Below are 14,853 nucleotides of genomic sequence, written 5' to 3' on the forward strand. Positions count from 1 at the left end.
CATGTATAGTAAGGCGTTTTTAGCTGAAAAAAACGACCATGTATAGTAAGGCGTTTTTGACGGGAAAAAAACGACCATATATCGTAAGGCGTTTTTGGATGAAATTTTTTAGCCGAAAAAACCGACCATGTATAGTAAAGCCTTTTTGTACGAAAAAAAACGACCATGTATAGTAAGGCGTTTTTAGCTGAAAAAAACGACCATGTATAGTAAGGCGTTTTTGACGGAAAAAAAACAACCCTGTATAGTAAGGCGTTTTTAGCCTAAAAAAACGACCATGTATAGTAAGGCGTTTTTAGCCTAAAAAAACGACCATGTATAGTAAGGCGTTTTTTGACGAAAAAAAATGACCATGTATATAGTAAGTTTTTAGCTGAAAAAAGCGACCATGATTAATAAAAAAACACAACACCACTGCTCTATGTGGTGCTGTGGCTCAGTGGTAAAGTGATGGAGTGCCACACCAGAGGTTGAGTGTTTGATCCCTGGTTATTGCAACATTGTCTACTCTTTAACCACCATATACAACTTATTTGAGGAAAAACACAAAACAAACTAAAGGTTCATAGTGGTGGGTTAGCTCAGTGGTAGAAAGTTGAAGTCCCAAATCCAGCGGTTGGGTGTTCCATTCCCAGTGTTTGCAACAAGGTCACATCTTTCTTTAACCACCATTTGCCGCTTTATTGAAGACAACACAAAACAAACAAGAAGTTATGTCGTGGTGTAGCTCAGGTGTAGAGAAACCATGTCCCTAACTAGCGGTTGAGTGTTCACTCCCCAGAGGTTGCAACCATATTCCTTCTTTCTTTGACCAACATGATAAGTATGGCTTATTGAAGTCGTTTTTTGTATCGTCAGCCGTTTTCGCCGAAGAAAACGACTATGTATAGTAAGCCCTTTTTGGACGAAAAAAACGACCATGTAGAGTCAGGCGTTTTTAGCCGAAAAAAACCGACCATGTATAGTAAGGCGTTTTTGGACGAAATTTTTAGCTGAAGACAACGACCATGTATAGTAAGGCCTTTTTGGATGAAAAAAATGACCATGAATAGTAAGGCATTTTTAGCCGAAAAAAAAAACGACCATATATAGTAAGGCGTTTTTGGACGAAAAAAACGGCCATGTATAGTAAGGCATTTTTGATGAAATTTTTAGCCAAAAAAAACGACCATGTACAGTAAGGCGTTTTTGGACGACAAAAAACGACCATGTAAAGTAAGGCATTTTTGACGAAATTTTTAGCCGAAAAAAAACGACCATGTACAGTAAGGCGTTTTTGGACGACAAAAAACGACCATGTATAGTCAGGCATTTTTAGCCGAAAAAAAACGACCATGTATAATAAGGTGTTTTTAGCCGGAAAAAAACGACCATGTACAGTCAGGCATTTTAACCCAAAAAAAACCCAGCCATGTATAGGAAGGCGTTTTTAGCCGAAAAAAGACGACCATGTATAGTAAGGCGTTTTTAGCCGAAAAAAAACGACCATGTATAGTAAGGCATTTTTGACAAAATTTTTAGCCGAAAAAAACGACCATGTATAGTAAGGCGTTTTTAGCCGAAAAAAAACGACCATGTATAGTAAGGCGTTTTTAGCTGAAAAAAAACGACCATGTATAGTAACGCATTTTGGACAAATTTTTAGCCGAAAAAAACGGCCATGTATAGTAAGGCGTTTTTAGCCGAAAAAAACGACCATGTATAGTAAGGCATTTTTGACGAAATTTTTAGCCGAAAAAAAACAACCATGTATAAATCAGGCATTTTTAGCCCAAAAAAAACAACCATGTATAATAAGGCGTTTTTAGCCGAAAAAAACCACCATGTATAGTAAGGCATTTTTGGACGAAATTTTTAGCCGAAAAAAATGACCATGTATAGTAAGGCGTTTTTGGACGAAATTTTTAGCCAAAAAAAACGACCATGTATAGTAAGGCGTTTTTTGACGAAATTTTTAGTGAAAAAAAACAACCATGTATAGTAAGGCCTTTTTGGACGAAAAAATCGATCATATAAAGGCGTTTTTTGACGAAATTTTTAGCCAGAAAAAACTACCATGTATAGTAAGGCGTTTTTAGCCCGAAAAAAACAACAGTGTATAGGAAGGCGTTTTTAGCTGAAAAAAAAACGACACGTATAGTAAGGCCCTTTTACCCGAGAAAAACAACCATGTATAGTTAGGCGTTTTTGGACAAAATTTTTAGCCGAAGAAAAACGACCATGTATAGTAAGGCATTTTTGGACAAAATTTTTAGCCGAAGAAAAACGACCATGTATAGAAAGGCGTTTTTAGCCGAAAAAAATGACCATGTATAGTCAGGCGTTTTTAGCCGAAAAAAACCCGACCATGTATAGTCAGGCGTTTTTAACCCAAAAAATCGACCATGTATAGTAAGGCATTTTTAGCCGAAAAAAAACCGACCATATATAGTAAGGCGTTTTTGGACGAAAAAAACGGCCATGTATAGTAAGGCATTTTTGATGAAATTTTTAGCCAAAAAGAACGACCATGTATAGTAAGGCGTTTAGCCGAAAGAAAAGACCATGATTAATAAAAAACACAACTCCACTGCTCTATGTGGTGCTTTGGGTCCGTGGTACAGTGATGGAGTGCCACACCAGAGGTTGAGTGTTCGATCCCTGGTTATTGCAACATTGTCTACTCTTTAACCACCATATACAACTTATTTGAGGAAAAACACAAAACAAACTAAAGGTTCATAGTGGTAGGTTAGCTCAGTGGTAGAAAGCTGAAGTCCCAAATCCAGCGGTTGGGTGTTGCATTCCCAGTGTTTGCAACAAGGTCGCAGCGTTCTTTAACCACCATTTGCAGCTTTATTGAAGACAACACAAAACAAAGTTATGTCGTGGTGTGGCTCAGGTGTAGAGAAACCATGTCCCTAACTAGCGGTTGAGTGTTCACTCCCCAGAGGTTGCAACCATATTCCTTCTTTCTTTGACCAACATGATAAGTATGGCTTATTGAAGTCGTTTTTTGTATCGTCAGCCGTTTTCGCCGAAGAAAACGACCATGTGTAGTAAGGCGTTTTTAGCCTAAAAAAACGACCATGTGTAGTAAGGCGTTTATAGCCGAAAAAAACGACCATGTATAGTAAGGCGTTTTTAGCCGAAAAAAAAACGACCATGTATAGTAAGGCATTTTTTGACGAATATTTTCGCCGAAAAAAACGACCATGTATATAGCAAGGCGTTTTTAGCCGAAAAAAACGAGCATGTATAGTAAGGCGTTTTTAGCCGAAAAAACGACCATGTATAGTAAGCGTTTTTATCCGAAAAAAACGACCATGTATAGTAAGGCATTTTTGACGAAATTTTTAGCCGAAAAAAAACGACCATGTACAGTAAGGCGTTTTTGGACGACAAAAAACGACCATGTAAAGTAAGGCATTTTTGACGAAATTTTTAGCCGAAAAAACGACCATGAATACAGGCATTTTTAGCCGAAAAAAAACGACCATGTATAATAAGGTGTTTTTAGCCGGAAAAAAACGACCATGTATAGTAAGGCGTTTTTAGCTGAAAAAAACGGCCATGTATAGTAAGGCGTTTTTAGCCGAAAAAAATGACCATGTATAGTAAGGCGTTTTTGGACGAAATTTTTAGCCGAAAAAACGACCATGTATAGATAGGCGTTTTTGGACAAAAAAAACGACCATTACACGTGCATATAAAATCTAAATGTAATCCCTGCCTACACCTTACAAACTAAGGAGAGTGCTATTAAATGTGTAAATGTGAGAGTGCTATTAATAGCGTCTGCTGACAAGGGTCTGTCTCAGTGACGGACTGAGGCTGCTGTTGTCTTCTCTGGTCAAAAGTTTCCCCTAGCGGATACTCAATGAATTGCACGTTATTAAAAATATTGTCTTTTATGCATTTTTTTCATTTTTAAATTATCCTGCGGGCCTGATTTAACCGCGCGTGTGTGTGTGTGTGTGTGTGTGTGTGTGTGTGTGTGTCTGTGATGAATGGAATTCCGCATTGGTGTGCAATTGTAAAACAAGGCTGTGTTGAAAAAATAAATCTGAAACTGCATTTAAGGGTGGCTCAATACTGGCTGGCCATATATGGGCCGGAGTTGTACTGTAAATTGATTTCTGGCCCAAATACTTCACTCCACAACTGGCGCTCATCTGGTTTGCCAGAGTCAAGCCAGTGCCTCCTTTGCCACTCCTGGGCCGTGTTCGGCCCACATGCATAAGGCCAGCTGTGCCAGCTTCATGCCGAATACGGGACAGATGCCTTTGCTGACTGGGGTATTAACAGTTTAAGGATCATTGTAGAAAACAGCAATTCCCAAGTTAAATGGGAAGAGGCTTGATTTAAGTTGCTGGAGGTTCGAGGCACAATTGCAGTCAATGCTGCTTCAGGTTTTTTTTTTCTTTTATCTGAGTCAAAGTGAGGATTGACTGTAGCAGTTTTGATTAAATAAAACTGTAAACCTCATCCTGCAAGATTATTTTGCCATGTATGTATTTTCTCCATATACAATATACACCAAACAAATGCTAGGGTATTTAATTTAAAAAAATTTATTGGGCAAAATGTACAACAGCTGTAAATGGTAGACTTGAGCTTTAATCAAATTCCATTCTGAAGATATTGAACTGAAATTTTTGTCATGAACTGAGAAAAGATTCAATCAACACAGGGTCACATTTGTTTAACTTTTAAAGAGAAACTTAGCCGGGAATACCACATCCAATCCATGTGGTGGTTGGCCCAAAAAAATGTATAACACTTCTTTTTAACTGTGCCAGCACAACTGTACTGTACTCGCATGAATTTTGCCAAATATTTCCAACATGTGTCAGTAACTGCTCTTTCCTCTATGACAAGCTGAACGTGTTGATGGGAACATCAACATGTTCAGCTTCGACCCGTTCAGTCTCATCGTCAAAATTGAATAACTCAATGTAACTCAACGTAATTCACTGTTTTTGTGCATTTTTTTTAAATAAGCAAGAAAGGAAAAAGAGGTGGCACACCCAAAGATCAACTTGGTGACAAAATGTGGCCCTTGAGGAACATGAGAGAGAGAGAGGAGGTCAGGTAATGACATCAGTATGAGCCTCGCAGCCCGCTGCTCCGTGAGCCGCCTCCCGAGTTACCATAGTAACCACCACGACCTAAGAAACAAAGAAAAATTTTTATTTTATTTTCAACGACAAGTGAACAGAAAGATTTGACCAGCACGCACTCGTTTCGGATCCGATGGCTGTGGAGTTGAGAAAGAGCTCAATGTAGCGGTGCTCTGTGGACAACACGGACAATTGAACATCACTCAAGTGAACGACTTCTTTTTGTTCTTAAAAATGACATGTCAAATCATTAATACATTTTTTTTCACAAATATGGGCAATTTAATTCCTATGGCAAAAAATTGGGAGGACGGGCCGTACGCATGTGGTGCTTGTCCTTGCCCATGGCGGCCACGGCGTCCTCATGGGAGCGGAACTCCACGTCAGCCTCTCCTGTCAGCTTGCCGTTGAGAGCAACGTCGATGTGGACACTCAGAGGGTTCAAAGGTGAGAAGAACTGCAAAGGAAACAAAATGTGTCAGACACGACACAATGCCAGTGAAGCTTTTGGATGCCGTCTTCGCACCTTTGCGACGTCCATTTCGCTGGTGCGAAAAGGCAGACCCCTCATGTGGACAAAATGGCCACCGTGGTAACTTGAGCCTCCTTCAGAGTGACGACTGTAACTGTTGCCTAGCGACAAAAAGTGTCTCATTAACAATACAATGCCACACATTTTATTAAAGTAATTGAGCCTTTCATAAGTTTGTGCTACTGGTTTTTAAATTTTAGTTCATTATTATAGTTTATCCGCCAGATGGTACAACCATCTCTTCCTACTCAGGAAACTGAAGTCTTTTGGGGTTCAGGGGTCGCTCCTTAAGACTTTCTATAACTCGGTGGTGGCCTCGGCCATTCATTATGGCATTGTCTGCTGGTCAGGCAGCATCTCAGCCCGGGACAGAAAGAGACTGGAGCGACTGGTCAGGAAGGCCAGTTCTGTCCTGGGTTGCTCCCTTGACACTCTGGAGGAGGTGGGCAACAGAAGGATGCTAACTAAGCTAAAAGCTATGATGGACAGTCCCTCCCACCCTCTCCAGCCCACCCTGACAGCACTAGGTAGCTCCTTCAGCCAGAGACTGTTACACCCGCGCTGCAAGAAGGAGAGATACCGACGCTCGTTCCTACCGACTGCTGTCAGGCTGCTGAATATAAATAGTAACAATAATATTAATAATAATTAAATGATGTGAAAAACAACTGTAAATAGCACTGCGATTTATCCATTTTGTATTTATATTGCACTTAATTGAACGGTGTTTGTTTGTTTTTTCTTCTTTCTTCTTTCTGCCTACATTCTTGCTGCTGGAGGCTGTAAATTTCCCCAGTGTGGGACAAATAAAGGATATCTTAAATCTTAACCATCCCACCCCAATTTCAAAGCATGCAGCAAAATTTTACAACTTCCAATTTTTTTTTTCAACATGCCAGCCTTGCTACTGAAATAAATGTGGATTCATCTGCAGTTTCCTCTGTATTTACTGCTCACTCCGTGAAATAATTCGATAGAGTTAAAAACCCTAATATGTGATGTCTACTTCAGACTAAAGTAGTCTAAAAGTACTTCTGTACTTCAAATATGTACAACTCAATCATATATAAATAATATTTTAACAGTGTTGGGCAGGAACAATTTTTCGTTGTCATATGAGGCACATTTTTCAGATATTTATTTTATTCATGTATTTTTTCGTCAAATTTTTACTTACAATTTGAAAACAAAGCTGTACTTTCTATTCCTTCGTTTGTCACCAAAAAAAAAAAACAACCAAAAAAACTCAGGACTTTTTTTTTCACCTACTCCGCACAAAAAGCAATCGCAGTCATGTCAACCATGATTGAGAGTTTGGGAACGACACTTCTTCAAAGAAGTCAGAAGACATTACCTCTTGCTCCTCGCTCTTCTCTTACATGCTCATCAAAAATGCAGTTCCCAAAGCCGTAGTTGTTCAATCCGTTGTAGCTGTCAAAACTATGTCCATAACCTGGACACAAACAGTAAGAACAATTAGAAAATAAAAATAAATGTCTTCTTTTGCCTCAGTCAGTCAGGCTGTTTCTACATACTGTACTTAGGTACCATTTGTATTTCTGTGAAATGCATTTTGATTCAATCTTGAAGTCATAGTAATACTGCTTTTACTTCTTGCCATATTGAAGTGCAGCGTGGATGTTCAAAACGTGCACGTCTTTGAACATTAATTATGCAAGACCATGTTGCGTTAACCTCACTTCCACTTCCGAGTCGAAGCCATCGTTCCGAGTGATGTCATCTTCAGCATATCATGCGTAACTTCAGCTCAGTGAGCATCTCAAACCTACTTACCTCCCCCGTAGCCCCCTCCGCCCCTCATGGAGTCCATGAGAGAGCTGCTGCGACTGGGACCAGAGCCAAAGTATCCTCCCCTGGGGCCTTCCATCACGGGTCTGTCGTAGGGCCCCGGTCTCTGGCCCCCGATCACCCGCCGGGGTTCGTCCAGGTAGTCTCGGATCTCGACGCGACTGCTCTTAAAGATCTCAATGTACCTGCGAGGAGAGAGTCCGGGCACGGCAAGTGAGGTGGGGGTGGAAATGGCTGAGGTGGGCCAGCACACACATACACAGAAAGATACACACAGAAAAGACAGATATGCCTAACAGTTGTCTAGCTGGCAGCAACGTGGACAAAATGTCTTGCTCTACCTCAGACTCGGCAAACTGCCTCTAACAAGCCCAATGCCCCCATTACACTAGGTCTACTACATTTAGGACATTTTACAGTAAATAAGAGCCGAGCACACATTACTTCTACACATTGCATTGTATGAAAGCCCCAATTAAAAGTGTCATTATTCTAGCAGACCCCCCCTCCCCCTTATTGGCAACAGAATGTGACAGAAGACATCCCCCCCCCCCCCCCCAGTAGAGTATGGACTAGAGCTGAAGAAGCCCAACCCAGTCCAGCCCGTCCCCCTTGCCGTCCGTCCCACCTGTGCCCTATCCTTTCCTTGTGTTTCCCCCGAGCCTTTTCTGCTATCTCCTTTGAGGCAAACTGCACGAAGGCTTCCCCTGTGCTCCTCCCCTGGTAGTCCACTGGCAGAGTAATCCCATTCGGCACGATTCTCAACCCTTCAACCCAAGCACACAAATACATAAGTCGGTAGGTAGGTAGACAAACACCCACTGGAGCTTTCAGTTGGAGGACAAGTCATGAGGGCCACAAGCTGGTCAGCTTTAACAGGGCTACATTCAAGCTAAGCATCTGACTTGATTGTGCGTGATGGAATAGGCCCAGAGGAGGGCAGAATGACAAGAACTGGCCTGGAGTCAGCAAACGCCAAACGGGAGGTCACTGATTGCATTGTGGGACCGACCGATACTCTCGAGCCACGACATTAGGTACACCTGCCCGATTTCAGGAGCTCCACAAAAGAGCAGATGTGCGCTAGACCCGCACTACAGTGAAAGAAACAAAACTCAGAGGGAACTCTTTTCCTAACCTATTCCTTATTCTCAATTTGACCTATTTGCGTGTTTGGCTGGAACCTATCCTAAACTATCGAGGCATCTTTTCTGTTTGGTTTTGTTCGGAAAGCAGTTGTTGTTGATAATGACGTTAGAAGTACACTTTAGTACATCAGGGAGGAGCTAAGTTCAGCCTGAGTGGATGTTACGAGTGAGAAAACAAGTCGTCGGTTTTAACTTTGCACGACGGGAGCCATTAAAATAGGTTGCAATATATATATATATATATATATACATATAGACAATCATTTGATCTCCTGGTGCTACACTTTTACATTTTAACATGAGTCTGCGTATAATGTAGATGCCGCACAGAACAATTGCAAGTACTAAAGACCCCATCCTGAACATTACAGTGCATGACTTACGAAAGGGCAGCAGAGCAGACCCCAGGTCAGTGTCATGCATCATTCATTTCCCCTAACCCAAACAAGAACGGCCTATTCCATTACCTCCTTAATAGACATCATACATAATATCATCAAATCATTTGTCAACATAGTAACATATTAGAACACGGTCAACATACTACAAGAACAAACAGACATATGGAGACATGCAATCCTGCCTATAAAAAGCTTGACGGTCTACTACCTGAAACATTCTTTGTCATCTTGAGAGATATTACAGACAAGTGTACAGAAAATACAATACGGTTGAAAATCTATTTGGCTTACTACAAAATGATGGGGTAAAACATTGATAGTGATTTTTCGCAAGAATTTGAATAGTTGGCTTTTAACTTCCTTAGATGGCAAAAATAACATTTAAAAAAAATCACGTGGGAAGACTAGTAAGCTAATGTGAGTGTCTGATGTTGACATACCTGAAAAGAACTGAACAATTTCCTCCTTGCTGCATCCAAAGGGGAGGCCTCGGAGTCTCAGCATGCAGCCGCTAGAGCTGTCGTAGTCAGCAGGGCCGCTACGTTTCAGCACCCAGTCCATCTCGCTACGGTTTGACTTGAACACTGATATATATATATATATATACGCATCATCAACACACAGCTCAACAGAAAGTCAACGGTTTAAGACAAACAAAAAAGTGAAACATCTGAATTCAAACACCCTTGAAGTAACGTCCAACGATTCCTTACCTTCAATGTATCGGTGTCCCATGTATTTACGATCTTTGGAAAGCGCATTCTTGAAATCCTCCGATGTTTTCAGCTCAATAAACGCTTCGCCGCTGGGGCGGCCTTCTTTCGAGTAGGTGAAACACACTCCGTTGACTTTGCCTATGATGTCACAGTCTGCATACAAGACATTTATTGTGATTATCTTTGGAAAAAAAAGACAGACCCAGATGTGTTCTGTGCTTGACAAAAACATATAAGAAGCTATGTGGCTGCAAAAAAGGGCTAAATGATTTTGAAAAATAATCTAATTGTGATCATACACTTGATGTGTGAGGAGTGCAACTTCATACGCAAAGTAGCTTCAGATAACTTGTTATGAATCTGGGCTCTATAAATCCAATGTGAATTGAATTCAAATTTGATGTATATTCAAGTATCTGGTTGTGAACAGGTATGTAAGCTCTGTATCACCTGAGAAGAAACTGGCCACTTCCCCCTGGGTGCAGGCCCAAGGAAGGCCTCTGATCCTGACCACGTAACCTTCTTCGTTGGAAGACATCCTCACTGGGAAGACAGGATACACAAGAGAAACAAGTTGCTTGAATCTAAGCTTTGCTGGGTATCCCAAACAAAGAAAAATATCATTAACAATAAACACTGATTAAGTCGTCTTGACCACACAGGGCACATTCAAGTTAGTTGAAAAACACTTTTACATACGAATTGGTTGTGTAGCATCAATTTGTACAGAAGCTAAGAACTCCTGCTAGTTTTAATTCCTCTTGGTAACAAGGTTGCCGGCTGTCAACAAAACCAAAAGGTTCCTATGGTAACCCTAACAACAAGCCAAGCAACTGCCTAAACTTTTCAGCACATTTCATTTCTTTGTATGGCTGACGTTGTAGAGAAAGCCTCTCTAATCACCCCAAGGGAAACGTCACTTTAACGGTGTATTGCTCTATGATAACCAGATGATGACATTTTGAGTCAGCTCGCTAGGCTAGCGCTTATCTGACGTGCCAATGTTAGCTCTGGAGAACGATAGCAGTTAGCCTCGCCTGACAACGGTCAAATGTCCAACGCGAATTCGCCTAATTTAGGCCCACTAAAGATTCGTCAATATGTGGTACAATTTGTCGCTGACCATACATGCAAACCAAGCACCCGTTTATAAATTTGAAAAGGGCGAAATTGTCTCACGATGGTGGATTGTGCAGTCGATGTCTTCCGCCTTGTACCAGCAAGCCTCAGGTGACACTTCCTGTTGTCACTCTGACGCTTGGTTCTCGCGAGACTGGGATTTGACTACACGACGCCTGTACTTCACCACCACGCTGTGTCCTCGCGTTACTTCGGGACGACTACTCGTGGACACTACTACTAAATACATTCTTGAAATCAAGATTACACTGTATTTTTACCCTTTTTCTTACATATTGTGAAAACGTGTACCTGTATATATTTAGCAACCACCTAACACTGAACAATTTCAAACAAAAAAAACATGGAAGAATATATATTAATAAAATTTGAATTGAATCAACACGAGATCAAAAACTAAAGATGGATACTTTTAGCCTAGTGGCCCCAATTTGTGTCTTACACTTTCTATTGAGGATCAACGTAGTTTGGATTTTATTTTTTTATCTTATTTACTTGCATTTGTAAAATGTTTATGTATTTTATGTGTGATTGTATTATATAACTGAAATGAAAAAAAAAATCCAACAAAAGAGATGACCGCCAGAGCTCACTTGTCCAGCAGACAGAATTATCATTATCTCAGTGTACATACCACTTTTTTTAAACGACAATTTTTGTTTGTTGGTATGCCCAGAGATTTTTCTAATGTAAAATATGTGCCTAAGTTAGTTCAACAAGGTTTTAAAAACGCGGTCAGACAGGACCATAAGAAAATCATTAAAAAGCTAGGATGCACTTTGTGCGGGTGGCAAGCCTGACTAGTGAGACCAAACTGCCTGGGTCAAAGTCCCAAAACTGCTCTGTATTTTGCACATTCACAATGGAGATTCCTATTTTTATCGTGGATGCCTTTACTAATTTACCATTTAAGGGGAACCCAGCAGCTGTTTGTCTTTTAAAACATGTGAGTAGCAATACTAAGTTAAAACAAAATGTTCTTTTCATTTTGGATGGTAAAAAAAAGCTTACAGTAGCATATTCAATGGTTACGAGAAAATTTGGTTCCTGGAAAATGGTATTTTATAACAAGACAGTTTCATGCGTAGAATATTCATCAAATGGGCTGCATTCATCATGTATTTTGGTTATGTGTCACAATTGTTTCTTCAGGAGCTGCTGGATGAATTGTATCAGAAGATAGCAGCGGAGATGAACTTATCGGAAACTGTCTTCATCACCACGGTCAATCCTTCTGAGGATTTCACAAAGGGTCAAATGCAATTATTGTTTGATTGCACTCTTAAGAACAACAAAAACTCATGAAAAGTAAATTTTGGCATTATGCGTTCAGTATAAACACATTGTAATCTGTGCATGAAATATCCACAAAGATCACACAACTTAATCTGTTTTATAATATTGTATTTGTAAACGTTTTGCATTCGGTCTGTTTATAAAAATCGACATTCATTTAAACAGATTGTTTACCCCTGCCCCCCCCCAAAGTGTCATTCTTATTATTGCAAATATGATTATTTTTACTGAATTCAATGCTTTCATTTTTTTTATTGGACAGACTCAAGGTTCCGTCTCCGTTGGTTCACACCGACCACAGAGGTCAACCTGTGCGGTCATGCCACTCTGGCCTCTGCCGCTGTGCTCTTCAAACACAAGCGTAAGATACTTCACCGACTTAAGCTCAATGTGCCTTTGCATCAAGCACACACCAATAGGGACACACTCGAGCAGAACACACACCTTAATTATTTATAAAGTGCTGGTCTTTGGCATCAATAAAAAAATAATAAATCCAATAACACCATTATGTTCTTTTTGAAAGAATGTGCTTTTGTTTTTTTTTAACCTTTCAGAAAATGTGAATTCTGCTGTGGTATTTGAAACCAGGAGTGGAGATCTGTCTGTTGTACGGGCGGGTGAGGATTTAGTGATGGATTTTCCCCTCAACGCACCCACCAAGAAGGTACACTATTAGAAAAGATAATTGTAATTTCAAAGAATGGATGTTGAATGAAAAAAATAGTACAAGTCTAACATATTCTGTAAAATATGTCAGGAAAGGTAGCGGGAAATCATTTGTCTCAATGTGTGCACAATTTTTCAAATACAATGAAAAGATCAAATGCTAACACAAACATATTTTTCTTTTTTACCCGAGGCTCCTGAGCATTTTAGAGACCTTATCAAGGTGAGTAAAACAAACCCGACTCAAAGTGTCGTCGTCCCCCCTCAATTGTTCACATGTGATGTGTCCTCCAGGCCTCAGTAGGAGATCACCCAGTCCAAGATGTTTATCTGTGTTCCAACACTAAGAAACTACTGCTGCGACTGGCGGACACCTGTGACAGGTTCCAATTCTCTCTCTCATTCACACACACACACACACACACAGTCACTGCAAACCAAACGAAAATTGGAGTCAATATTAAGGAACATCCATATGAAACAGCTGAATATCTTGATGAAGTAGCCAAACATCTCTTCCCACTGGTATGACTGAATATCAATATTTATATGGTGCGGTGCATATCAAAGCGACTCCAACCAAGTACAGTCGACACTTCCAGGTCAGTCCTTAGCGGTCTCAAAGTCAACCCTGAAGCCCTACGAAGCAGCGACCAGAGCGGACGAGTCAAAGGCCTGATAATCACCGTGAAAGGTATTTTTTAATATCCCTAAACCTGACCCGACCACTTAGTCTATAAATCAGATCATGACTCTGTGTAATTTCATTTTGATATGATTATGTGGAATGGTGCAGTCTTTGTCAAACATCATTTATAAATAGACTCCCAGCCATGTTAGGTACTATGACACAACCCAAGGAGATCCAATTGATCAGAAATGTCGTCTTTATAAAGATAATGCTCACCTTGTCACAGATTTAGCACAGTATTAGATTGTACAGGTGTACCATGAAATAACCTGTGAGCGAATGTAAAACCTTTGATAACTACCCATTTTTGCATAAAACAAACTTATTCAAGTCAAAAGAATCTTTCTACCAGTGTTTGTTTTTTTTAAAAATAGTAATCGGTGTCTTTTGAGGAACGCACACTTTTACAGCATCAAGCGTTGTCATCCTCTCCATTGTAATCGCATGTATGCTTGATTTAAGGATCTCCAGATTGCCAGCCAGGATATGATTTCTATTCCAGATATTTTGCCTCCTGGAACGGAATTCCGGAGGATCCTGTCACAGGTTAGGATTCTTACTACTATTCTACAACATGGAGTCGTCATGACAGCCACCAAAATGTACTCGTCTACGAAAATGATGGCTTTATACGTTTGGTGTCCTTTAAAATGACACCTATTTTGTTTGCACTTGCAGGTTCTGCACACACAGTCCTGGCTAGCTACTGGTCTAAAGAACTGGGAAAGAAGAAAATGCTTGGTCATTAATTTCACAAAAGTCCTTTCACATCTTCAGTCATCAAACTCTTGCTTTTGCATAGCACAGTCACAATCATCTCAGTGTTGATTTTACTTCTTTCTCCATCCCGATGTGTGTGTGTGTAGCATTCCAGTGTTCCGAGCGAGGTGGAGAGCTGCAGCTCGAGGTGAGAGAAGACGGAAGGCTCAATATAACAGGGAAGAGCGTCACCGTGCTGCAGGGAACAATCACACTGTAGACACCTGCAGAAAAGAGCGCCTTAACTCCTAAGGCATGATTATTGTATTGTGTTATACAATACAATGTTTATACACAACTTCACAGCCTGAGAGATGGTCATATGTACATTGCAAATTTTATTATTCCAATAGGCTACTCGCACACAAAAAGGGAAAATAGCACCCATAAATTTCAAAGACGATCCAATAGCGTTAAGGTCAAAATTACAATTCATTAATTCATGCATTTGGAGAATTACATTGTAAAGCAGATTAGTTCATCATCACATGTGATGTTTGACTGGTTCAACTATCAAGTTTAAGTGAAAGCATGTCAGTTCTCGTTGTCCTTCCTCTTGTGTAGCATCTGCAGCAGTATCCTCAAATATC

At 40.3% G+C, this 14,853-nt stretch overlaps 2 protein-coding genes across 8 annotated transcripts; one reads left to right on the top strand and one right to left on the bottom strand.

Annotated features, from left to right (window-relative positions):
* Positions 1–4,530: 4,530 nt before the first annotated feature.
* hnrnph3 (heterogeneous nuclear ribonucleoprotein H3 (2H9)) lies at positions 4,531–10,945 on the bottom strand. The gene is made up of 11 exons (XM_086107152.1): positions 10,888–10,945; positions 10,159–10,251; positions 9,706–9,861; positions 9,433–9,576; positions 8,072–8,210; positions 7,429–7,628; positions 6,989–7,087; positions 5,629–5,735; positions 5,424–5,559; positions 5,222–5,275; positions 4,531–5,150 (listed from the first exon to the last, which is right to left on the bottom strand). Exons 2-11 carry the CDS (start codon positions 10,244–10,246, stop codon positions 5,083–5,085), a joined length of 1,191 nt encoding a protein of 396 aa, XP_085963278.1. The 5' UTR covers positions 10,247–10,251; positions 10,888–10,945; the 3' UTR covers positions 4,531–5,082.
* Positions 10,946–11,525: 580 nt separating this feature from the next.
* LOC147207707 (phenazine biosynthesis-like domain-containing protein 1) lies at positions 11,526–14,561 on the top strand. Of its 7 annotated transcripts, none has more exons than XM_086107159.1 (10): positions 11,527–11,794; positions 12,001–12,100; positions 12,407–12,505; positions 12,702–12,811; positions 13,007–13,036; positions 13,108–13,196; positions 13,416–13,507; positions 14,007–14,106; positions 14,183–14,245; positions 14,371–14,561. In XM_086107159.1, the coding sequence occupies exons 1-9, from the start codon at positions 11,621–11,623 to the stop codon at positions 14,205–14,207; spliced, it is 819 nt and encodes a 272-aa protein (XP_085963285.1). In that variant the 5' UTR covers positions 11,527–11,620; the 3' UTR covers positions 14,208–14,245; positions 14,371–14,561. The 7 variants fall into 7 exon arrangements, 5 of the variants coding, with proteins under 5 accessions (XP_085963286.1, XP_085963285.1, XP_085963282.1 ...); XM_086107158.1 differs by having other exon boundaries at positions 11,532–11,794; positions 14,007–14,050; XR_015100457.1 differs by having other exon boundaries at positions 11,533–11,794; positions 13,967–14,106; positions 14,371–14,444.
* The last annotated feature ends 292 nt before the right edge of the window (positions 14,562–14,853 follow it).

The sequence above is a fragment of the Hippocampus guttulatus genome, chromosome 3 (assembly GCF_054856545.1).
Source record: "Hippocampus guttulatus isolate MCC_2025c chromosome 3, RoL_Hgut_1.0, whole genome shotgun sequence".
Lineage (NCBI taxonomy): Eukaryota > Metazoa > Chordata > Actinopteri > Syngnathiformes > Syngnathidae > Hippocampus > Hippocampus guttulatus.

What these genes read in the sequence shown, in the direction of transcription:
- LOC147207707 (XM_086107155.1), top strand. Translation starts at nt 11,621, where the DNA reads ATGCACTTTGTGCGGGTGGCAAGCCTGACTAGTGAGACCAAACTGCCT. An exon ending in TTCTGAGGATTTCACAAAGG is followed by an intron (nt 12,101 to 12,406) that starts GTCAAATGCAAT and finishes TTTATTGGACAG; the next exon opens with ACTCAAGGTTCCGTCTCCGT. An exon ending in TCAACGCACCCACCAAGAAG is followed by an intron (nt 12,812 to 13,006) that starts GTACACTATTAG and finishes TTTTTACCCGAG; the next exon opens with GCTCCTGAGCATTTTAGAGA.
- hnrnph3 (XM_086107152.1), bottom strand. Translation starts at nt 10,246, where the DNA reads ATGTCTTCCAACGAAGAAGGTTACGTGGTCAGGATCAGAGGCCTTCCT. An exon ending in AATTGTTCAGTTCTTTTCAG is followed by an intron (nt 8,211 to 9,432) that starts GTATGTCAACAT and finishes CTTGGGTTGAAG; the next exon opens with GGTTGAGAATCGTGCCGAAT. An exon ending in AGAAGAGCGAGGAGCAAGAG is followed by an intron (nt 5,736 to 6,988) that starts GTAATGTCTTCT and finishes TTTTGTCGCTAG; the next exon opens with GCAACAGTTACAGTCGTCAC.